General features: G+C 50.0%; 1 protein-coding gene across 1 annotated transcript; it reads right to left on the bottom strand.

Annotated features, from left to right (window-relative positions):
* Positions 1-3,946: 3,946 nt before the first annotated feature.
* MXI1 (MAX interactor 1, dimerization protein) lies at positions 3,947-16,190 on the bottom strand. The gene is made up of 3 exons (XM_056495651.1): positions 15,701-16,190; positions 14,676-15,308; positions 3,947-4,143 (listed from the first exon to the last, which is right to left on the bottom strand). Exons 1-3 carry the CDS (start codon positions 16,188-16,190, stop codon positions 3,962-3,964), a joined length of 1,305 nt encoding a protein of 434 aa, XP_056351626.1. The 3' UTR covers positions 3,947-3,961.
* Between the last annotated feature and the right edge of the window lie 7,846 nt (positions 16,191-24,036).

Genomic DNA, 24,036 nt, shown 5'->3' with positions numbered 1-24,036 from the left:
AGTTTCAAAGGATATGAGAGCAAAGGCCTACAGAGAAGATTCAGCACAAAATCAAGTGGAAGTGGAAAAGAAGTTTCTTATGGGTAGGTGAGAGTGCAATGACAGAGAAAATTAGGAGCTCCACCAGTAGAACAGCCAGAAGGGCAAAGAAATCCTGACACACAGATTTCCAAGATAACATGTCCACAATGCCTTACCATACTCATCACAGCTGCTGACTCCCAGCTCTGCTACCAGGCTGAAAGGCCCTTGGGAAGCAGCCCCAGACACAAGGGAGGATAACGGGAAAAGAGGAAAATTAAAGGAAAAATAAACTGGACAGAGATCAAACCTTCCCCCATGGAACTGAGCAATAGATTCCTTGAGAGTCCTTAACAACATGGGTCTCCTGGGAGAGCTGAGAGCTCCCAGTGCTTCTGGGAGGATGCTTGGTATTTCCCCAGGATTAGACCAAAAAACAGTCCTTCTACATGCCTGAGAGCCTAAATAAAAACAAAACAGAAATTATAACCTAATAGTTTAACTTAATTTCAGATTTTGTTATAAATCTTAACTTCATTAAATTGATGGTACTATTGGGGGAAGAAATAATTTAGCAACCCTACTGTTTATTTTATTTCCTGCTGACACAATTATTTAAATTGATAAAAAGTCTTCTCAACTATTTTCCAAAATGTATAAATATCAAGCCAGGCTAATCCTAACTAACTATAACGAACTTTTCAAATAATTGGGTCTATTAGAAGTGCACATGTAGGGTCCATAAGACCAGTTTCCAGTGACATTGAGTGCAAGTTAATGTACTCACAGAACTGCACTCCCAGCACAGACCACTTCTCTAGCAACTTTTTAGAACTCAGGTTCTGCGCCAGAAACATCTTCTGAAGAAAGCAACATTAAATAAGTGATACTACATGCTGTAACAAGCCTCTGTTCATTTTTCATCCCATTCCAAAAACCAGAAGATACTTTTGTCAAGAGCAAATTTAAAGAGGCAATATTCAATTCACATGTAACATGCTGGCTACTTTGGGTTTTTAATTTGCTTGGGTTTTTGCTTTTATCTATGTGTTAAGTAGAATTTGTTGAAAAAAAAGTTTCCCTTGTCTGCTATAAACACCAATGACTGTGATTCCCCACTTATTTTCTGCAGGTGGATAATTTCCTATACCAAAATATCCTCGATTAAAGCAAAACTGTATTTTTAAACACATTTATGTTTTAAATCAAACTCACTAGGTCTTTCAAATACCTACACATAACACTGCACATTCATGTAGATAATGACTGAAGAGGGAAGCCCTCTGCAGCAATCTCCACGCTGTTGGTTGCACAATGGAGACAAGCCAAGGAAAAGAGAACCTGAGCCACAACATCCTTCTTTAAAATTGCATCACATTAATTAGAAATCATGAAGCAATGTTTTCCCTCTTATTTGCACACCCCTATTTGGGGTAGAAAAGAATTATTTTGCTGAGACTGTGAGACCACCATGGTTCTGTAAGAATAAGATTTGCTCCACCATTGCCACCCAGAACTGGGCTGTCTGCTCCTCAGAACTTTCTGGGTGTTTGTGCAATGACAGCACAGAGCTTGTTGGGAGGAAACAGCTGTCATGTCTGGGCTGCAAATGCTGAAGGAAAATACTTGGATTTAAACTATGAATCAAACAAGCAACTAGGCTTCATAAATACCCTGCACCACAAAATCATGGATTATTTGGTTCAATGCAGACCATTAACAATGTACATGTGTCAATTTGTAAAAGTGTATCAATTTAAAAAAAAAAAAAAAGAAAACATCATTGCTTTGCCAGGATTGCTTGAGAGATATTTTTACAGGAAGCTGTTAAATTACAAGACCTGTATGAGATCTAAATGTGTAATTTCTCTACATTAATGAAACATTTTGAGACAAAAGCAATCTAAGAAAATCCTCTTGTCCACATATGAAATCTAAGTTTTGTTCCTCATCAAGGACTTGATATTTAATTCAAAGTCTATTCCATCTCCACCAGACAGAATTTACTGAATTGCCCCTTTGATTTTAACAGGAAGAGATGATACAGAGCCTTCCTTAAACAAGGCTGATGCTATACTCAGCATCACACAAAAGACACTGCAGTGAATTTGGAGGCACCCTAAACTTCACAGTTGTCACTTCCCGGCACTTCAGCCATCTGGAAGGCCTGCCATCTCCTACAGCAAGTGCAAGCTGCTACGACTTGTGCTAAAAGAAACTTCCATTTCCAACTGCACATGTAAGGTCTGAGCTCCCCAAAAGAGCCACTCTGGTCCCTGCCTGGAGCAGACCTGACACTGGTCACTGCCTGAGGCTGAAACAACCACGGGAGGCAATGCTCTGGGTAACAATGCTCTCACTCTAAAGATTCAGTGTGGCCTCAGTATTCCTTGGATAAACAAGGTTTGAGTAAAGCTAGAAAGCACCTTTTCTGCTTCTCTGTTGCCTTTCCCCCCACATGATGATATTCAGCCTGTCAGGCTCCAGGACCCAGTGGGCTGGTGTCAGCACCAGAGCTGCCCCAGGAGAGCTGTGCCTGGGGTTCTGTGCTGGCAGGGCCTGCTGAGCACCCTGCCCCAGGGACTGGGAGTGCTCTGCATCCCTCTCCAGCCTACAGGCTGCTGGATTCAGTGCTAAGGAGTTCCTGAGGGGGATGTGCTTCCAGCCCTCCTCTGGAGAAGGGCAGGTTGCCATGACAAAGGCCTTTGAGACAAAGAGGTGTGGGATGGAAAAATAGTATGTGGGAAACCTAGAGGGAAAAATACCGACCTCAATTCAGCATTTTCCATCATTTTGCAACACAAAGTCACAAGACTGGGGGCTTTGGTTCATGGTAAACAGTAGAGAGCTACAACTGCCCTCAAATTAGGAGAGGCTGGATGCAGTAGGGAAGCAAATACAAATATTCAGCATACAAAGGTCTCAAGATATGCTGATCCTGATGAAGAAAACTTCCCCACAGAAAGGTGTCCTAACATTGCTTCAAATAACCTTTATATCAAATGCTGCTGAAGCAGAATCACTGCAAGCAAAGGCACCTTTCCCTTAGGCCTTTACAGGTCCTTCCCAATGGCCTTAAGAAAGCCTTAATCACCTGAGCCACCTGCCACCATTTTATGGATTGCACAGGCCTTGCTGCAGTAAAAGCAAGCTTGCAAATGCCTTTTCAAAGGCATACTTTATGTTTCTAAAGTTTCTCTATCCCAACGGTCTCAACAAGGTCTGAACAAATCCACAGAAGGTAGCAAATAAAAATAAAAAGAACAGGAATGAGAGGGAAGAGGCAGATGCAACCACAGCACCAGGCAATAGGCTTAATCCTGTTGTCTCTTCTAGATTTAAGAAACCAAGAAACATGGCATCGTATAATAAGATAAATGTCAAAACTATGGAGTTCTACAATTACCAAGCTATCAAAAGCTGGGAAATCCCACTGCCCTGAAAGGCAGACTGAAACACAGCTTTGTTTTTCTGAATTGAATTTTTAACATGTCGTACATTACAGTCAGTCATCTCCCTCTCTCCCATTTGTTGTAGGGGATCCATTTCAAAACACTTCCTTGCTTCAAATCATGCTTGTCATTACAATCCCAAAGCACCTAGGCTGCACATGCACTATCCCTTAAAAGCAGTGATTTCTGGGGTGGAAAGACATCAGCTGTATATAATGGGAATAGCTATTGCCTACCTCCTCCCTAAACCTTATGAACAGATCTCCCTACTCCCCTTCCCTCTGCAGCATCTGAGACTTGGCATGGTGTCAGCTGGCAGTGCCACTTCAGATCCAGCTCCCCTGTGTCCCCTCTACTTCCAGTGCTATGGATGCAGAATGGATGCTGCACTTGTGTGCCCCAGCTCTGAATCCCTCTAGCTGTTCAGACTCATCCCATTTTCCCAAGACAGCAAGTTTCTCTCCACTGCCTCCAACTTTCTGCAGCTTCTACCCCCCCAGCCAGCCCTGCCCCTGTGCTGTCCTGCCCACACTGTACCTGGTGGCCATACTGGCAATGCTGCCGCTGCCGCTGTATTTCCGTGCCCGGCTCAGCCTCCGCGTGGCCTTTGGCTCTTGTAGTCCAGGGCTTGGAACTGAGGGGAAGGTCGAGGCATAGCCGTGTTCACACTCTGCAAGAGAACCAACAGGCAAGGCATTAAAAGCAAAAACAGAACAAGCAAACTCCAAAATAACGGCCAAAAAAAAAAAAGAAAAAAAAAAAAAAAAAGGAAAAAAAGAAATAAAGGGTGAAAGAAAAAGAAAAATAAAGAAGGAAAAAATAATAAAAATAAAGAAGCCAGCAGGCAGGCCTCACCACTAACCCACTGGCCTAGCTGGGGAGGCCCTCAACCACAACAGCTCAGGGAAATGACTGAGGATATATTCACAGGGAAGTGGACTGGGAGTTGGTGAAAAAGGAGAAGGGGAAGTATAAAGTCTCTGCCAGCTCTGGAGGAAGGACACCACCACTCAGACACTGAAAATATAAAAAACAACCACAACAGTCCAGAGAGTGCCTCATCTCTCTCTTCCTGCCCAACCTATCTGAACCAGGCAAACCAAATGTATTTCAGTGAGCCACTGACATCTCTGCTGAGCCAGAGCCACCCACCACCATCCCTCCTGCCCAGTGGAAAAGTTTCACACCAATCCCCCCTCTTCCTCCCAGAAACCACATCCACATCAATCACCCCCACTCTCCAAAAACCTTCCACCTCACCCACCACCTCCAGGAGGACTCATCAGCCCTATCCTTCACCCAACCCCTCACTGCTGGGGATTTACCACATCCCGCTGCAAACACTGGCTCTGATCCCTCCTGCGGGGTCACTCTCGCCCCTCGGTGGGGTCTGACCCCAGACCCGCTCCCCTCACGGAGGGCACCATGCTCCCCCCATTACCTCTCTCCCTTCGCTCCAGATACTCGGCCGCCTCCAGCAGCCGCTGGATGTTGATCATCTGGACCTGCTCCATGGCCGGGGGGCTCCGCAGCCCCGGGCCGCCCTCCGCCCCCACGCTCCCGGCTTCCCCGCTGGAACGGGGGCGGCTGCGCTGCGATCGCCGTCTCTGCCCAGTGCCCGGGCCTCGTCACACTGTGCGGGGGGCGGCTCTCCTGGGAGGGCGAGGGGCGGCGGGGGAACACGCGAGGAAACGCCGGAGGAAGGCGCCGCTCCGGGATGCTCCCGGCGGGGAGCGGAGGGCGCTGACTGCCGCCCCAGCCCCGTCCCCAGCGGCCGGCCGAGCGCTGCCCCGCCGGGCCCTGCCGGGATCCCAGCCGCGGCCCCTCGGCCCGGCAGCCCCGCGGCGGGACCGGCCCCTCCGGCCGCCGCCCCGCCCGCCGCCTCGCAGCACTTTGTTTACCTCTGCCCGGCGCTGCCGGGCGGCGGGGCGGAGCGCGGCGGGGCGGGCTGGGAAATGCAGTTCCCGAGCACCGAGCCGCCGCCGGGGCAGCCACACGCGCGGCCCTCCCGCGGCAAAGGCCGCGTGTCCCCGCGCTGAGGGGATGGTCCGTGCCCGCACACACCCCGAGGCGGTGCTGGTGGCCAGGTCACAGAATCACGGAGGGTCACGCTGGGAGGGTCCTGCACAGCGTGCAGGATTGCATCCAGATGGCTCTGGAATACCTCCGGTGAGAGAGAAGAGACTCCACAAGCTCTCTGGGCGATCTGTGTCTGTGCTCAGTCACCTGCACAGCTCCCCATATCCAGGTGGGATCTCTGTGTATCAGTCCTGTCCGCAGCCACTTGTCCCATTGCTGGGCAGCAGTGAAAAGAGCCTGGTCCGACCTCTGACACCTCCCTTCACACAGACACTGAGAGGATCCCCTCTCGGTCATCTCCTCTTGAGGCTGAACAGGCCCAGCTCCCTCAGCCTTTCCTCCTAAGAGAGATTCCAGTCCCTGATCACCTTTGTAGCCCTTTGTAGCCCCTGCACCTGCTCCAGGAGCTCCCTGTCTCTTGAACTGAGAAGCCCAGAACTGGACACAGCACTCCGGGTGAAGGCTCCATGCCCACCCATATGGAACTGACAGGGCTTGGCAAGGATAAAGCAGAGAGGCTACAAAAGACAAAGCCACAGCCACAGTGTGGAGACTTTCCCCATCTCACCTTCGGAGATGTAGCTAAAAACACAATGTGCCAGGAATTCCCAGCTGGAGTGACTGATACATTGTTTTTCATGGGAGGATGAGGAGCAAGACTCATTTTTCAATGTGCACAGATGATTTAAGAGCACAGACAGAAGATACCATAGACAGCAAACTCACTGTACTTGAAGTAGCACATTAACAAGGCACAACAGCAACCATCCAACATTTTAACAAATGCTGTCACACACCATTCAGTATGATCACTCTTTTCAGAATTTTAATAATGTATTTACATCTTGATTTTCATGCAGGTACAAACCCTCGGATCACTTCTATCACCCAAATTTTACCAACTTCAGCACTGGCTGGAATGGGGCTTAAAAACCTGATAACAGAATTGTATGATACCAGTCTCTAAAATATTTTGCTTACTCAAAAAGGATGCACTCAGAGAAGATTCATAGTAAATATCTGAATCTCCAACTGATTCTGACTTAGAAACCCTCCAAAGACTGTTTTGTAGCTCTGACTGGGGTTATTTTCTTAACTTTTAGGCCATGACTGGTTATATTTGAAATCATTCCTCCATCACAATGGGAGACTTGAAAATATCCCAAAAAGCAGAGATTCTCAATCAATGGCTTATGTCTAGTAGCAAGAGCTTTAGGCAGTGCACAGAGTATCAGGAGACTCGTGATGGAGTTGCAAGAGCTGGCAGCACTCAACTAGAGAAGGCCTGAAAAAAGTGGATTCAGGGTAGCTAACTTTTCTCTACATGCAGTTTACTGATTCACCATTTCTGAGGTTTCCTCAGAAAACTGCAGGCTTGCAGCTGATAGAGGTAAAAATAATACCACTATTCAGTTCTTACACAGACCTTTTCATCACTGAATCTCTAGGGGTGATTTGTTTTGTTTCTCTTAAAGTGGGACAGCTGAAAAATAAAGGAAGCTGGGACACCTCCAGGGACATCCCTTCCTCATTCTGGGAAAGCCAGTCCCAGCCCTTGCTCAGACAGGACAGTCTCCACTCATACCCCTACACCCAGCCAGACCACAGCACGTGTAAACACTGGCTTTTGTCTGGGGGAGAACTCAGGGAACAAAGTATTCTCTCTCCCCACCTCGTATTTCTACACTGGAAACTGCCCATAGAGGAGACTGCTAAAAGCATATGGAAAATTCCAAACCTGAGCAGTCTCAAGGACTCATAAAATTTTGGATTAGGGAAAAGGACTCAGGTGCACAGACTTCTCCACAACACTGAGGTTAACACAAGAGCATTTCTGGGCTCTAACTGTGCTTGCTTTAACCTTCCAAAACCAGAGAGCCATTTGCCTCTCAGGATTAGCAATAGCAAACATTAAAATACCCAAACTCTGCAACTCCACCCCCCCCCCCCCAACTCATGATGAAGCCCCAAAATCACTTCAAAATAGTGCCCTTGTGAGCATCCACTGCCACCAGCTTTTCTGATGGCACACTGGGAGATACGTGGTGCCATTCTAGGGAATAAATAGGGAAAGCCATGGCTGAAAAATGAAGGGGTAGGTTAGGAGCTATCAGAGTGTCAGCCTCATGAAGGTAAAGTTCAAGATACAAAACAAGAGAGGATGAAGGAAGGTAACCCTGATACACATGGTGAATTAAATCAGCCCTGGAATGAAGTAACAGCAGGATCAGTTTTGTGTGAAATGATGTAGATTAAGCTCTTGCATTTATACTTCAGTTCAGCTTCCAAGTCTTTGTTTCTGAAGTAAACAATGTACTATTAGAAAAAAAAAATAAATCTGTGTGAAACAAAGACATATTTGAGAATAAACTGTGGGACATTTCCCTACAGAAGGAGCCCTAGAGAGGAGGCAAAACAATTGTGGAGACACAGCAGATCTGTAAAATCTTGCAGTTGCCATCCCAAGTGCTCATGTGGGCAGGTCAGCCTGCAAAATGCCAGAGTGTAACAGAAACAAAAGTGGGTGGAAAGTAAATAGCACAAAGATGCCCAATGCCATTCAGCTGCTGACCAAAAAGCCCCCAAAGTCTGATTTTGAATGTGATTGAGCAATCCACAGACAACACCGGGGAGGGGCTAAGAGAAGAGTATTTTAGGGGAGAATGAGATCATTTAATTTAGTGGCTCCGAATGATCTGTAAGTACAGTTTTCTGATTATAAGTGCTTGCTGCTTGGCATCCCTTCTGGCAGCTGTGATTCACTTTCATTGTGTGTTCTGCTGTTTCGCCCTTTAGAAAGGGGCTTTTTACATTTTATTAAATGGCACTTCGGCAACCCTCCATTTCCAGCCTTAATAATGGATTTGTTAATCTCCCTGATAGCCTTTCCCTCCTCCTTAGCAATAATTTAAATATCCAAGAAGAAATCTGCAGTGCAGAAATCAATTAATATTTACATCTGAAATGCTCCTGTACTATTTTCATCAAGTACAACAGATGCGATCTGTTTTTTATCAACAACACCATCACTTGCATTAAACTAGAAACTTCCATCAGGGAAATTTTCTAAGAGCTTTCCGAAAGTAATGTTTTAATCTTCTCAAACCCGAAATTACTTTTGCTATTTTCTTTCCACTCAGCAGGAAGGGAAACTGAGGTGTAAGCAGCATAATTGCTCATATGAAGACACACCCTAAGTCAGAGGTGGAACAGGAACACGTCTCACAAATCAAGATGCCCAGCCCTCTGCATTGAACACAAACCTTATAAATAACACAATGCTTTGCAACGTGGAAGTTATTTTCAATAAGGGCAATCCCTTTGGCTAAGCTGCCTTGCTTTTCATTCTGTATTTGGCTTTTGCTAAAATCCTCCTGTCCCCAACCATTTGCATTTTCTGGGAGGAACATCAAGATGGCAACAGTCATAAGCACTTCCTTTATGCATCTTCACACAAACCCTCCAAACTCTTAAGATTGTTTTCAAATCCTCAAAATCTAACATTTGTGCAATCGAAGCATGAACAGAGATCCCCAGTAGGAACCATTTTCTGACACTCTCAAAACTCTCAAAAAGTGCAAAGCTTCAGTGATGTCCCAGATTTCTGGGAACAGCAGATCCATACCACTCCTGTTTCTCTAGTGAGGGGAACAACATCTGAACAACATGTCAGCTCACACTGTAACAAACAGGTCTCTATTCTTGTAGTCATGACTGTAATAGCTCAGTATTGCAGGGCTTGCAGCAGCAGACTGGAGAACAACCCAAGTCCCACCTGCTCAACTCCCTTCCAAGGCTTGCAAAACCTTCACTAAGGTACCTACAAGTGCCTGTAGGACATGGCCTCATTTCTCATCTGGGAGCTTCATTCTTTCGCAAGGCACCTGATAATCCATTTCAGCACTCCCACTGGTATTTGGAACCCATCCACCACTGAGGACAGATATTTCTCAAAACCAAACCTCTGGGATATCCAAGAGCTTGAACAGAAATAAAGTGCACACTCTGATACAAAGACTAAGCTCTGCCAAACAATAAGGTAAAAGCCACAGATCTATTGGGTCTGTGGGCCACTTGCTCCTTGTCTCCAGGAGATGTGCCTCTGTTTTCAGACCTGTGCTGTAACCAAATGTATACTGAGTCAGTGACTTACTCTGTGACTTTGATTAAGTCACTTAACTGATCCAGCTGCAAAATTAAGAGGAATTCCCATAGGAAAAAATATACAGTCCTTTATCTAAATAACAAGAAGGTAGGGTTCTTCAGCCAGCAGCAGAAGGTGCTTCTCTGCTGGCTCTCAGGACATTCTGCTGACAAGGGATGTGATGGGTTCTCAGCAGTGCTTCTGGCACAGTTCCATGGTTTTTACCTCTGCCCTATCATTTCTCCTGCTTTGGCTTCCTTCTGAATTCTATGCTGAGGTCCAAACAGCATGAGTCAAAATCCCCCAACCTGGAAGTGGCTAACGCATGAATCACTGTGGCCAGGTCATGAACCAGGAGGAATGAAAGAGGTTTACTGTGAGTTGGATGAAAAATATATAAATAAAGGGGTCCCACACTATTCTACAGATCACATCACCATAAGAACCAAGACCATCTACACTGACCTTGAGCCACGTGTTCAGCTCTCATTGATACAACGGGAGCTCTGCACACAGACCAAAGGCAGTCTCAGCTTCTTCTGCCCTCCGCTAATTACATGTTTCTGACATTTCTTTGGTTTGTCAGAAAAAGACCCTAAACAGCACATAAACAATGGAAGGAGCCACATGATGAAGATACTGTTAACTCATCCCCAAGGCTGAGTTGTCCTCTCCCTCAGGAGCAAAGGACAAATCTAAGATCACCCATTTGTTATTCCTGGTCAGAAGATCAATAAACACAGCCAGCACTTGAAGAAGATCTAGCTGTCTTCTGCGAGGGGCCAAGGTCCCCTATCCCATGCATACACACTTCTATTAGACTTGTGAACTTGTCACCCCTGTTACAGAGACTTGATTGCCTTCATGCTTTTGGAAGAGGATATGGCAACACAGGTCTGTATCTGTAGTGAGATCAGAATGTATTACACACCATGCCTATTACAGATAAGTCATCGTATCCGAAGGATTCATCACACGTTTGTGCAACTCCTACTGACAAAAACATGAGTCCACACACACAAAGGGGATGCCTGACACATACTAAACCTCAGCTGAATTTACTCCTTTAAAAACATCTTCCAAATCCCAGCATTTCAGCTGCTACAGATTTTCAGCCATGCTTATTAATGAAGTGGCATTTGCAGAGGTTACCGATATATCAACAGAGCTGCCCTCAGCACAACTTTCATTTCTGAAAACAGCCACTGTAACTTTCTTCATGTGACGTTTCTATTCCTTGGATACCAAGCTTAAATTTCTAGAAACAGGTCATTTGGAAACCTGTACATGTCAGTTAGCAAGGTGTGTTGGGAATGGGTTTTGTGGTCTCACCATGAGAACTGCAGCAAGAAGGCAGGCAGCACTGTTATTCACTCCCAGAGGCTCAAATGGAAAAACAATTCAGTTATATGTCTGTAGCTAAAATACTCCAGCTTACCCAAGGAGTCTGATAAGAGGATTCTAACCTTCCCTGTCACTGTACTGTAACACAGGTAATTTTTATTCTAATATTTTAAAATAGAAGTGAATACTATAAGGGGGGGTGCTGAGAGGCCAACAGTCTCCCCCTGCCCTGACAGTACATCCTATCCTGCTCCACGGCTCTCTGCCCTGTGGTTCTGTTTCCACACCACCCAGCCAACCCATGGCCCCTCTGCTATTATTCATGACTGCAACGATAGGATGTGGGACCTATAAATGCAGATCATAATCATCTCCATATTTCTGCCTGAGCTTCAGGCAGGTAAGAAACTCCTGCCTTATCTGAAAGTCCTGTCCTAGACACAGAAGGCTCTGCTGTCTGCCTCACACCAGTGACCTGCAGACAAGGGTAGGTGTGAGGCAGAAAACATCCTTGTAGTTGCTCCTCTATCACCAGAAGGTGTGACACGCACATCTGGGATATCCAAGCATTTGGATCCACAAGAGAAAAGGTTGAGTCCACCTCTCAGGGGGCCCCCTCTACCAAACAGCATCTGCTTCTGCTGAGGACAGTGTTTTGAGAAGGTGAATAACACGGCACAGCCAAAGGCTTGGAAGAATGAATGAGGACGCTGAGTGTGGTTTATCAGAAACTGCAGAACTACGAGAAAAACCACATGAGCTCTCAGAGCCTTTAATAACCCTTCCTTAAGTTCCTTCCTTTGGCTACTGAAGCCTTTCAGCTTCCATACCAGTGTGATGCTGATCCCAACCAGCATCTTGGTGCTTTACCCAGCTCTGTCTCTGTCACCCGTCCTGGCCAGGAAGAGACAAACATCTACCTGTCACCTCTATTTTTTTAAGACTGTTTCCTTGGGGCAGGGCACTGTCACTCCCCTGCATGTACAGCACCTGGCACAACAGGGCTGTGACTCAGCCACCTTCCTGATGGGAGTAACACCAAAATAGCTCATTACAGCCCTGCGTAACACCGTGGTCAAATGACCTGGGCATCCTGCAGGAAGCAGGCAAGCACCAAGTCTGACTGCAACCAAGTCTAGCAGTCTCCATCACCAAACTTTTTTGAGCTGGGCTCCCTTATTATGGCTAATTGTGAGTTCAGAGACTGTAATGAGGAGTGACCAGCCATTAGCAACATCTCTGCCAGGCTGCCAGCACTGAGGAATGACCCCTGCCCTGGCAGACGAAAGGGCACAGCATTCTCTTGCTGCAATAACCTGAGCTCTGCATGCAAATCCCTTCCCAGAAACGAGATGTATATGCATTAGGATATAACCCTCCCGCTTCTGCAGCTGTTCCTCAGTTTAGATAGGGCCAGTAATGCTCAGAGATTGTTTTCCAATCCCAGCAGCATTTTTCTTTGTTTGGGAGCAACACGTAAAAGCTGCCTGGTTTATGATGGTCACGTTCTGAACAGCACGTTCACCAGCTAAACCTTTGGTTAAATGGGACTTTTCACCCTAAAATGTCCTGATTGCACATTAAAATACTGAAAGGTTTTGCAGAATTGCCTAATAAAAGTGATGATTTTCAACATTATGACTTCAACAATTACTAGTGAAAGCTTCAGTGAAAACAAGTGCTCAGGAATGGAGTTGTTTAGATGCAAACACCTCTTTTAAAAATCTAGCAATAAAAAATCCTGTATCCTGGTGTCCTACTCATTTTCCAAACAAGGAACCATATAAAATGATGCATTTTTAAATGGAGCATATAAAATTTCAGATACTATCCATCTCAACAAAAGGAAAATTCTATCTTCCCCCACCCAGAAAAAAAAACATTATTTTGACAGTTCCTCTTCACAACATGAGCCCTTGTTGAGAAAAAAACAAACCTAAACCAGTGGTCACACACTCAATTTCCAAACCAGGGGTGCTGCTGTTTTCATATGCAAACCCAGTTCTTGCTGGTATCTCCTGTCATTTTCCTGCTCGCAGCTGCTGCTTGTGGTGCAGCTCAGCTCCTCGGACGCTTGGCTTTGCAGATTCATTACGAAACAACAATAAGCACACGAGAAAAAAATCCCACCCCAATATTAACTCAACTTTCCAAAACAGAAAAGGAGCCTGGATTTGTTCTGGGCGAGCAAAGAGCAAGGGCTTTTGGCTGCAGCTTTAGCGGCAGAGCAGCTCCTCCGCAGTGGGATCCCTTTCCCTGGAAGCCTGCGTGCACGCAGCTTCTCCCGCAGAACAAGGACACCCTATATCGGCACCTGCACCTAAGCTGCCATAGGGGATGAGCGGCGCGGAGAGGGTGATGGTGCGATGGGGACGCGTGGCGAGGGACTCGCGGATCCCTTTGTAAAGTTAAAAGGAAAACAAAACGCAGCACATGCTCTGCAGAGGAATAAAGAGGGGGAAAGCACCAAACATGAAACGAAGGAGAGCAGAGAAATAAAAAAAAAAAAAAAAAAAAAAAAAAAAAAAAAAAAAAAAAAACAACAAAAAAAAAAAAAAGAAAAAAGAAAAGAAAAATTTAAAAAACAAAAATAAAGGCTAAAACAAAGAGAAACAGAGAAACCCAAGGAAAACAAGGGCAAAGCGGCGATGCCGGAGCGGAGCCCGGGGCTCCCGGAGGGGTTCGCAGTGACACCCCCGGGCTCGCAGCAGCCCCCGGCCGAGCCCCCCCGGCCGAGCCCCGGGCCCGCGCCCCCCCGGCCCGCTCGGCAACGCGTGACGTCACAGGGGGACCCCTGCGCCGCGATTGGCGGAGCGGCGCGCGCGGCCCCGCCCCCGGGACGCACCGGCCAATGAGCGCGGCGCGCTGGCTCCATGTGCGAACCATGTGTCCGCCCGCGGGGCGGGGCGCGCCGCGCGCAGCGCCGCTGGAGCGCGCTCCGCCACTGCGCGGGGTCCGCGCTGCGCCGCGCTCCGCCGCGGGCCGCGGCCGCCCCTTTGTTCCCACAGCGCTGCTTCCCCGCCGCGCCGCCGGCAATCGCGGCTCGCCTGCCCGCTCGGGAGAGCGCTCCGCGGGGCAAAGCCGCGGGCTACGCGCACCCTCCGCGCCCGCGGAGCAGGAGGCTAGCGGCGCGGCTGGCCACCGCCCCGCACCGGACGCTCGCCCTGCCCTGCACTGCACTGCTCTGCCCTGCACTCTCCTCCCCGCCGGCTACCTGGCGAGTGCTGCCACTTGCCTACGTGACTCTGCCCATGCCCCGGCGGGGGGAGCGGGGACATGTCATCGCCTCCTCCCCCGCCGCTCCGGCTCCGCCACCGGCTCCGGCTCCGCGCGGGGCTCGCCGCTCTCCCCGGCCCTTCTCGGAGCCCCTCCGAGCCCGCTCTCCCCGAGAACCGGAGATGCGCCCCCCGCTCCCCGCGCCGTCCCGCTCCGCTCTCCATCCCAAACTTTCCCCCCGGGCCCGGTGTCCCCGGTGACGGCGGGGGTCGCACGCACGCCTGTGCCGCGGGGGGTGCAGGCCGGCCCTGCGCCCTTTGTCACTGCAGCCAGCCGAAAGTTTGGGTTATTTTTCTTACTCCCCTTGACCGCCCCGCGGTCACGCACACGCGCGGTCTCGGCCGCCAGCCCGCACTTACTTTTATTCTCCTTCTCGATCCGCTCCAGGTAGCTGGCGGCCTCCAGCAGCACCTGCACGTTGTAGAGGAAGGTGTCCATGCCCGCCGCGGGGCTCGTGTTGCAGATGTCCCCGAGGGGGCAGCGGGCCCCGCCGGCCGCCCCTGCGCTCCGCGGCTCCCTCCGCGGCCGGCCGCGCTTCCCCATGCCCCGCCGCCTCCCCGTGCGGCGCTGCGTCCGTCCGTCCGTCCGTCGGTCTGCCGGCGAGCCCGGCGGCCGCCGCGGTCCCAGCGCTGCCGCCGCTGTGTCGCCCCACGGGCCGCCGCCGTCCCGCCCCCCCCGCGCCCCGGCGGGGCGGCCCGGCCCGGCCGCGCCTGCGGAGTGCGAGCGCCGGCGGCGCGGGGGGGCGGCGGGGCAGGGCCGGGCTGGTCCCGGGGCGGGGGACACCGGCGGGTCGGCGCTCAGCAGCCCGGGATGTGCTACAGCTCCGCGGCGGGGAACGACCCCTTGGAAAGGCACCGCGCCCCCGGGGACGGTGGCACTGGCGCTGCCGGGGTAGCGGCGGGGGCCCCGCTGCGCCCGCCCCCAGCACACAGAGGCACAGCCAGGCCTGTCCTGCCCCTTGTCACCCCCCGCCACTGCCGGAGGGACCGTTCCTGATCAGGGACCCAGCGTGACAGGCGGGCTGGAGAGCCCATGCTGCTCCCAGCCCTGGGGGCTATGGGACCAGCGCTGCAGGCACAGCCCCGAACTCCAAAGGGGCCCCTCGGCATGAAGCTCCAGCGGTTTAATGTCAAATGACTCCTCCGCTATTAAGCAGTGCCCCCCAGGAAGCTCTCTCTGGGTTCAGACTCTACAAACAATTAATAAATTGTTTTTTTCCAAAGTACATCGAGGGCGGAGAGCCGGCAAGGGATGCACCAGCCTCCCTCACTCCCTCCATATCCATCCCTGCAGGTCAGGGCAGGCACACTACAGATTGCTGTCCCCTTGTTTTGCACTCAGGAAGCTGAGAAAGAGCAGCTGCGCCCAGAGGAGAGCGCAGGACCTGACTCAGACTGAGGAGAAGGGCAACGAATTGCACTTCCAGAAGTCATTTGCAGTCTCGGGTCCATGAATTTCGAGGGGGTAGGAGGAGTGAACTCTACTAGCACCAGGCTGGCAGCAAGTGACCTCCAACTCCCTCCTGGCTCCCCTTCCATGGTGACAGCAGCACCCGAAACACGGAGCTGCGTTCGCAGCACAAAGCCCGCTCCTGCCCGGCCGGTCGGGTCGGTCTGGCTGCACTGAGGAGCCCTGTGGGAGCGGCTGGGGAGAAGCATCGCCCCAGAGATGTGCTGGGGCGTGGGGACCTGCTTACACCTGGCTGCCGTGGGGCTCCGTGGGGCTCGCAGGGACCGGAACGGGCTGGAGAGCAGAGCAGAGAGGTCGTGGTGGCGTTCAGGAGTATTAGTAAGTGTTAATTGGTACCTGGAGCCTGCAGCATCACGGGGACCTGAATCACCTGAGAGGGGACGGTGCCCCACACTGCAGCGCATGCAATGAAATCCCGCTGCTCCCAAGTGCTGGGGACCACGGGCTATTTTTGGGAAGCGTGGCTGCAGGATTTCATCGGTCACATGCCCTTCCCACTGCACATGCCGGGGCTGGGCCAGCTCCCCTTGCAGGGCGGCTCAGCACAGCCTCTCCCGTGGCCATATGGCACCTCCTCCGTGCCGCCAGCACCACATGGCTGCTGCCACATCAACCATGCCGCGACTTGTCCCATCACTGCCTTTGGCGGCCCAGAACGGGCTGATGTAGGGGGAGGACACCAAGAATCATCTCGATTTTGTTGTGGCCTGAGGAAGAGTGGAGAAGGCAGAGCTTGGCGTGCTGGGAGCTGAGTGGGACAGAACGCTGCTGCCAGGCTCAGGTGTGCTCAGCACCCACAGGAGACTGGCCATCCCCAAGAGCAGGATTTCAGCTGGGAAAGCAAGGCTGACCAGAGCAGAGGTGGAGGTGGGAGCCAGGCTGAGCCATAGGGTACACGCAGGCAAGTGAAGGACTCAGAATGCACTTGGCTTTATTAACTGCACTGACTAGCTGAGATAAGACACGATTCCTGCTTTACGAGCGTGCATGGGCGAACACTCCCTTTAAAACATCACCCAGAAAGTCTCTGGCTTTCTAATTGTGCAGGGATTGAGCTGGTGGTATGACTGCTCTGATCAACCCCAGTTGCACCCACTGCAGACCTAGACATGAGCAGCTGTCCAGTTCGGCTGGACACTGAGGGCACCTTTCTGCTGGCTCACCAGTGGGCAGAAGGGTTTCCCTCACCTTTAAGGACAGGAGGTCATTGCTGAAAGCACACCACAGGCAGCCAGCATCGATTGCTTAAAAATCTGATGGTTTGAAAATCTCAGCCCCTCTCCCAGAAGAAGAGGATGTGTATGGCCCTTCAGAGTCCATACTGTAGATGTTGTGCCTAATAGCAGCATCCTCTGTTGCCTACTGCATTTCTGGGTCCTCCTTGTGCACCTGCACAGCACTTCTCTAGCAATTTTTGAAATGCTTTGTATGAATTGGTGCTGATTCAGCCATCAGTAGCAAGTACCATTTTTCCCAGTGTGGCATCCCATGTTTGAAGCCAGAATAATCATAATTTTGATCCCTTTCCCTTCTAGCTAAGTCCCAGGATAATTTCTCTTCAAAAGCCCTTCCACAGAGAAAAGTATTCCTGAGGGAATGGTCCAAGGGCAGGCATTTCAAGAGAATTGGTTCAAGAGGAATGGGAGGCTTTATGGCACGTGGGCTACGAGGTACAAGAAAAATAATGGTTGAGCATTGGAAAGCACACAGAATCATAGAGGCAGCACAGAAGGAGAGATAAGGGAAGAAGTTTTGCAGTATTGCCATCTCTGCACATCCAGCAGCCATGGTCCAGCACCCTCATCCACTGCAGCCTTCTAAACACAGCCAGTTAAGGGCACGCTCTCTTTATTTCCCTTCTCTTGTACTCTGTTCAACATTTGAGCTCATCCTGAAGTCTCACTGTCAGTTTTTTCTCTGCAAGGCGGTGGGGAAGCTGCTTCTTGGACAAAAAAGGAAGATCTGAGTGCAGCCCCATGGGCCCATGGAAATGGGAGCTGGGGTGAGATGGGGTGAGCCACTGGCTCAGCCCTGCTGCCCACACTGTTGGCACGTGGCCAAGGCAGTGCTCACAACGTGGGAGATCCCTGGACCTTTATCAGCAGCCTGTGGCTGCAGGCTGCCCTCAGCACAGCCTGGCACAGCCAGGGGAGCGTGGCCCAGGGGTGCAGAGGTTGGGTACCCACAGTGATGTTGTCAAATTCACACCTGTAGAAGTGGGGAAAGCATCCACCCCATAATGTGGGGATTGGGTTAGATAAGAGGTAAGATTGCTGGAGTGCTTTATTTTGCAGTGCTGCATAACAGCAAGGTGTGGGTTTAGGTGCAAAGCTGCCAGGTGGTTGAGATGCCATGAGAAACTCCTGGGGGAGGGAGTGAGCATCCCTTCCCCTCTGCCATGGGAATCATCTCATGTGTGTGTGGGGTGCCCATGTTGGGCTGAACAGAGGACAACAGAGCTACTGCTCTGAGCACAAATGATAAATCCCCTTTGGTGGGTGTATTTTGGCCTTGTTCTGGTGGTATCACACATAGCAGCCGGTATGTATCACAAAAAATACATTATATACGATACATAATACATACAATATATACAAATATATACAAATAATAATACATACAGTACATAAATACATTGCAGGTATTATCCATTCAGATTGTTCCAGTGGCAGCACCAGTGTAAATCGCCCCCTGGACTTGGCAGATTTGGCAGGGTTCAGAGGGAGTTTTAAAGGGTGGGGGCCAAGACAACCCTGGATTTTGGTCTGCAAAAGCTCCTGGAAGCACCTGCTCTCTCTCCTTTCAGGCTAATCCCAAAATAATCCTTTTATAAAATTTCACCTGCTTTTAAAAGTCTGCTTGCAGTCCTTTTTGAAGGACTAACTCATTTCCCAAGTGATAGTTGTGCTGCCATGGGCAGGCATTTCTTGCTGCACAAGAGTGATACAAAGATATTGAAAAATCGTTTGGAGGGTGTTTTTTTTTTAATGGACACAGTTGTGAAGGTGGTGATGGGCTAGAGCTGGTCTGAAGCAGCTGGAGGGGGAGAAGATCTCTCATGGAACCTGGTTGACTTCTAAAACCTTGATTTTGGTGTTGGACCCAGGAAGTTTTTAGTAACTGGCATCACTTCTTATGGTCAGCCAAGTGCCCCAGCCCAATGGTGAGTGCAGGTAATGCCCCTGTCCTTGCCCAAGCATGATTTAATTGGGGTGCAGAAACCTGCCTGCAAAGAGAGATACATAGAGGCCACTGAAATCTCATATCTCTTCTTTCACTAGTCAATAATTAATACATTGTAGCTCTGCTCTGGAGCACTGGCTCCAGGCTGTCCTGCCAGGCCCTCGGCTGCCACCTGCTATTGCTGCCTGCTGTCCCTTGTCCCAAGGCGTGACATGGGACTGTGATTTACAGCAGGGACACACATCCTTCTGTGGGGCTGGTGGATGTTTGCAGCCAAGGGCTCCATGTCCTTGGAGATGCTGTCAGAGCCTGCCTCTCACTTGGCCAGACCCAGAGTGGGTGGATGCATCCAGCCCTCTTATGAAGCCAATGACCTTTCACTTCCCCAGTTGCTCCCTAAATTGAACAAGAGATGAGGATAACTCAGAGGTGTCCCAGGAGAAAGGCCCTTGTCCGGGTTTTGAGTGCCTGCTCCAGCAGCTGTCATGCATAAGGTGGGGTCCTCAGGCTCCTGAACAATCCCCATCCTTTGCTGGGGCTCAGGAAGCTCCCTGGTTTTGCTGTGCGTCTCTGGCTGCCCACGCTGCCACATCACCTTGCTATCTGTCCTTGATGCTCTCTCTTGGTGTGTGCTAGGAATAACCAAGCTACAAATAGTGGTGATGGTCCCTCTCGCCTGCTCCTGCTTTGCCCAGCCATACTGCATCTCTCAGATCCATTTATGTGCTGTTATTCACAGTTTCATCCTGCTAGTACCTCTAAAGCTTCTCCTTAATTTCCTTTAAAATCCCTCCTTACAATCCTGTAAGGATTGACCCTCCCTGAAATCCTGTGTGGTGCCCCCTGATCTCCTGATCTCAGCATTCATCAGGCAAACCTGAGCTTTGATCTCTGCTTTTACAATAAGCTATTACTTTTTTTTACTTCCAGCCTTCTAATTGCCCTCCCACTCTCCATCTTTGTAATAGTAGGTTTTCTGTCTCAGAGGAGATGGCACGAGCTCTTCTCGGCTCCTACTTGTTCTCTGCCATTCACACTTGGCCTTTCACAGTAGCTCCCATGCAGTTCTGATATAAAAATAATAAAGAATTTTTCTTGCCCACTCTTAAGAAAAAGCACACATATGGTCTGAAATTGCCTTGTGCCAGCAGAAAAAAGGCACATCTCTTGGTGGGTGGATTAAATGCTGAATGTTCCTGGTGGGTCTGGATGGCTCTGTAAGGAGTGGATGGGACCTGCTAAGGCAGGTGGGAGGATGGATGGGGCAAAAGGTCCAAGAGTGTCTCCCCTGGTGCAAAGAGCCAAGTGGGGGATCTAGTTCTCTGTCTGTTCAAAGGAAAGCTTTACATTACCCCTAGGAATATACCAATTGATCCTTGAGTCTGGGCTGGGCTGGCAGATCAAGAGAATGTCATTTGACATTGCTCCAGCCAGGAGGATCTTGTAATATTCTCAGTGTGCAATTTTGCATGCTTCAGCTTTGAGTTTTTATGTTAGACTCAGTAATGTGACATCCAAGATGTGGACAGCTAACATTTCTGGGATTTGTGCTTTCTGGACTAGGGCTGAGGAGCCGTTAGGACAAACCTAGCAGGATCCACTGTGGGAAGAGCAGAGAAAGAGGATCTCACACCTCCCAATGGAGGTTTGAGCCTCCTCTCACTTTTGAATGCCTTGTGTCCCTCCACCCAGGTGGCCTTTTGACTGATGTCATGGCACAGAATCTCCTGGCCCTGTGTTTTGATGCATTAGCTCAGGCTGCCCTTCCTGAGGTTGTGACTGCTGTGAAACCAGGCATCTCTGGGGTTGTGCACAATCTGCACATGCTTTTTTCCCTTTCACCCCCTCAGGCCTTGTGTCTTGGCAAACTGGCTGCAGAAGACAAAGCCTAGAGGAAAAGAAAGGCTGAGGCTTTACAAGGGGAAGTGTCCTGGGAGGTTTCCAGCCATCCCCCCAAGATGCAGCATGCAGAAATGATGCCCAGGGTTTTGGAGGGGCAGGGGCTCAGTTTTGGACATCCCAGAGTGTCTCTTCAGCAATACCTTATTTCTGCTTTGTCAAAGCTTTTGCAACTTGGACTCATCAGATAGTTTCTACAAAGAGGAGAACCTCAAATTTGCACAGTAAAATCAGTTTCCTTCAATTTCATGGCTAACTTGGGCTTTGTGGTACTTGGGTCTGGTGTTAAAGTGGGGAAATCCATCAGGGCACAGCTGACATCTGTCTCCAGCAACAGCAGCAACTAAATAATAGTGAAAAATTACATTCTTCCCTTCAAAGGATGGGAAGAATGCTGCTTATTTGAAATAAAAGGCTGGATAAAGGTTTATCTTTAAAAAATTTGTTAAACTTTAGAAAAAATGTCACGGGCTAAAGAGGTCATGGTCAGACCTGGAGCTGTTGCTCACCTGCAGGCAGAAGGAAGGGTCAGTGCCCAGGGAAAGACTGCAGGAACCTGATGGGCAAAGGCTGCTGGAGTGGGTTTGGAGGCTGGGGGGCACAGGGATGCTGCTCTTGGCCCTAATGCCACACCACAGTGGGCAGGGGAAAGCAGCCCGTGGCTGAGGAGCCACGGTGATGGACACCAGCTGGGCAAGGGAGCACCTGGCTTGAAGGGGACAGTGCTTCCCAGGAGGAGCTCTGCTTTGGGAGGAGCCCTGGGAGCATCCAGTGCCAGCAGCCAGCAGCTCTGCTGGTTCAGTGTGGGAGCAATGCATGGAGAGACAACTCGTGACTCTTGCAGAGTAATTGTTGTTGCCTAATGATTTCCTTCACTTCTTACGAGCATCTCCCTCCAACAGCTCACTGTGCCTCTGCAGGCCACTGCCAGGCAGGTTTTGACCCCAGAAGCTGATGCAGGAGGGTTTTCTGGTGCATCCCAAGAACAGAAAAAAGCACATCAGTGTTTGGATGCAGTTTTTCTCATTTTTACTTGCTTGACATCCTAATATTCAAATACAAATAGACCAGCCCTGCTGCTACTCCAAGCACCTGGTGCCATAAGGGGAGGGCAAAACCAGAGGGGATAGGCTGGGTCATTTAGTCCAACTGTTCTGAGCAGCCACGTCATATAACCCCCTTCACAAATTTCCCAGTCTCCCAGCAGCCCCCAGCAGTTAATACCCATTTGTTCATGTGCCAACATTATCTGTGGTTTAAAACCTATTTTCTCCCCCCATTATTTCCCTACAGCTTCCTTTTCATCTTCCTCTGCTCTCTGTCATTGTAACTAAGGAGAAGCATTGTGCACCCTCCCAGGCTGATCCTGCCTGGCATCCTCTGTCTTCACCCTGGCTGTGGTTGATCATTGCAGCAGCACCAGGGGTGAGTCTCAGCATCCCAGCCCCTGGTTTGTGCCCACAGCAATCCCACATGGATGGCTTCCAATGGACTGAGATCCCTGCATCTTATGGCAAACATGTCACAGCAAAAGCCACTGCTGCTGGGCCTGACTCTTCTTCTGTGCAGGTCCCAGCTCTGCTGAGTGGACCCCCCAGCCCTTCTGCTCCCCCAGCCAGTGCATTACTGACTTTGCAATTCATTCACTAATCCTCACCTGCTCTGATTCCACTGATGATGGCTCTCACAGTGCTGTCAGATACCTGTCTGAAGAAGAGGTTTGATCTGCACTGCCTGGCCTAGAAAAATCTCTGGTTGTAAAGACAATAATCAATGTGACCCGTTCATTGCACTTCTAACCTGATACCTTTCCCTGTGACTGACCCCCAGGACCCAGATTCTGTAGGATCCCCCAAAGAGCAAACAGCTTGCAGAATAAAACCACATAAAATGCCCCAAACCAATGTGCAGGGCAGGAAAGAGTGACTGTGGGTTCCTGATAGGGCCAACCTGGCAGAATGCCCTTGCTTAAATCAGCAATCAGCTGATTGTGGGCAATGGCTTTGGCAGGAACATGATTGTTCTGTGTTACTGACATGCTGCCCTGCCATGGGTATTCCCCTTCTGGGAACCCCCTGTGCACCCTTTGTTTAGGGCTCACAAAACCCTCTATAAACCCAGGACTGTTTGCTCTCAGACAGCTGGTGACAGTGAGCAGCACAAATGATCTGCTCTACATTTCAGATGGCTGAACTTGGTGGCAGATGACTTGGTCCACACAGCCAGCTTAAATCCTTGGCTCTGACAAGTCTCCAATGATTGGAGTCATTGCCTGCTCCAGGTGCCAGAGCACTTCACCACAAACATCACTTCAGTGATTCTTAAGGATGCAAAGGTAGCCCTCTAAATCTACCCAGAAGTTCTCTCAGCACCTGCAGGAAGATGGTTCCAGAGATCCTGGTTCAAACCTACCCCTGTTTATTTGTACAACACTGATAAAACACTCCAGGCCACAGCAAAATGGCTCCCTCCCCAAGGGTGCTCACAGCATCTGGGGAGAAAAAATGATTCATTAGGGTGTCCAGGATTAGCAACAGGATATGTGGTCTAAAAAACACTTGGGGTGATTCAACACTGGGAGACATGAATGTGCTGTTGATCATGGCAGGTTAAGCAGGATGGGGACAGAAAATCTCACCTGGGGACAGCACAGGAGGCTGCCAGTGGGGTGGCACTGACACAAGCTCAGTGTCAGGAGCTTGGGCACAAGGGCACTGAAGAAAGTGCCATAGAAAAACAGGGTTGATTTGATGGGAAGCTGAGCTGGAGCACTAAATTCTAGAGGGATGCATAGGATGTGCCTGCAAGAACAGCCCACAGGGCTGCAAAGCAGCTGGAGGAATGCTCTGCAGGGCAAAAGCGAAGTCCTGTGACCTCTGGTGACCTGACCCAGCACCACACAGGATGGGCACCGCCAGCCACTTGGGCTGAAGTCAAACCAGTGAAAACTCACTGGATCCAGGCATAATCCCTGCCTGCTTCCTGCCAAACCCTGCCCCGCGCAGGTTTCACCCAGGCAGACACGGCAGAGGGTAGAGCAAAGACACAAAGAGAGAGGTTCATGTTTTCCACCCGTCTCTCCCAGCTGCCATGCAGATTGCAGCTGTTTCTCCCCAGTCACGCTGGCCGCAATACTCGTTGGGTTGGTATTTAATTGCCTCTCCCTAA

Source organism: Oenanthe melanoleuca, chromosome 6 (assembly GCF_029582105.1).
Source record: "Oenanthe melanoleuca isolate GR-GAL-2019-014 chromosome 6, OMel1.0, whole genome shotgun sequence".
NCBI classification, from domain to species: Eukaryota; Metazoa; Chordata; class Aves; order Passeriformes; family Muscicapidae; genus Oenanthe; species Oenanthe melanoleuca.
The sequence above is the reverse complement of the archived record's forward strand: the minus strand, read 5'-3'. Positions and strand labels throughout refer to the sequence as shown.

Coding starts and splice junctions, on each gene's coding strand:
- MXI1 (XM_056495651.1), bottom strand. CDS start 16,190: ATGCGCTGCAGTGTGGGGCACCGTCCCCTCTCAGGTGATTCAGGTCCC. Junction 15,309..15,700: donor TTCTCCTCAGTCTGAGTCAG/GTCCTGCGCTCT, acceptor GTCCCTGATCAG/GAACGGTCCCTCCGGCAGTG. Junction 4,144..14,675: donor GATCGAGAAGGAGAATAAAA/GTAAGTGCGGGC, acceptor GTTCTCTTGCAG/AGTGTGAACACGGCTATGCC.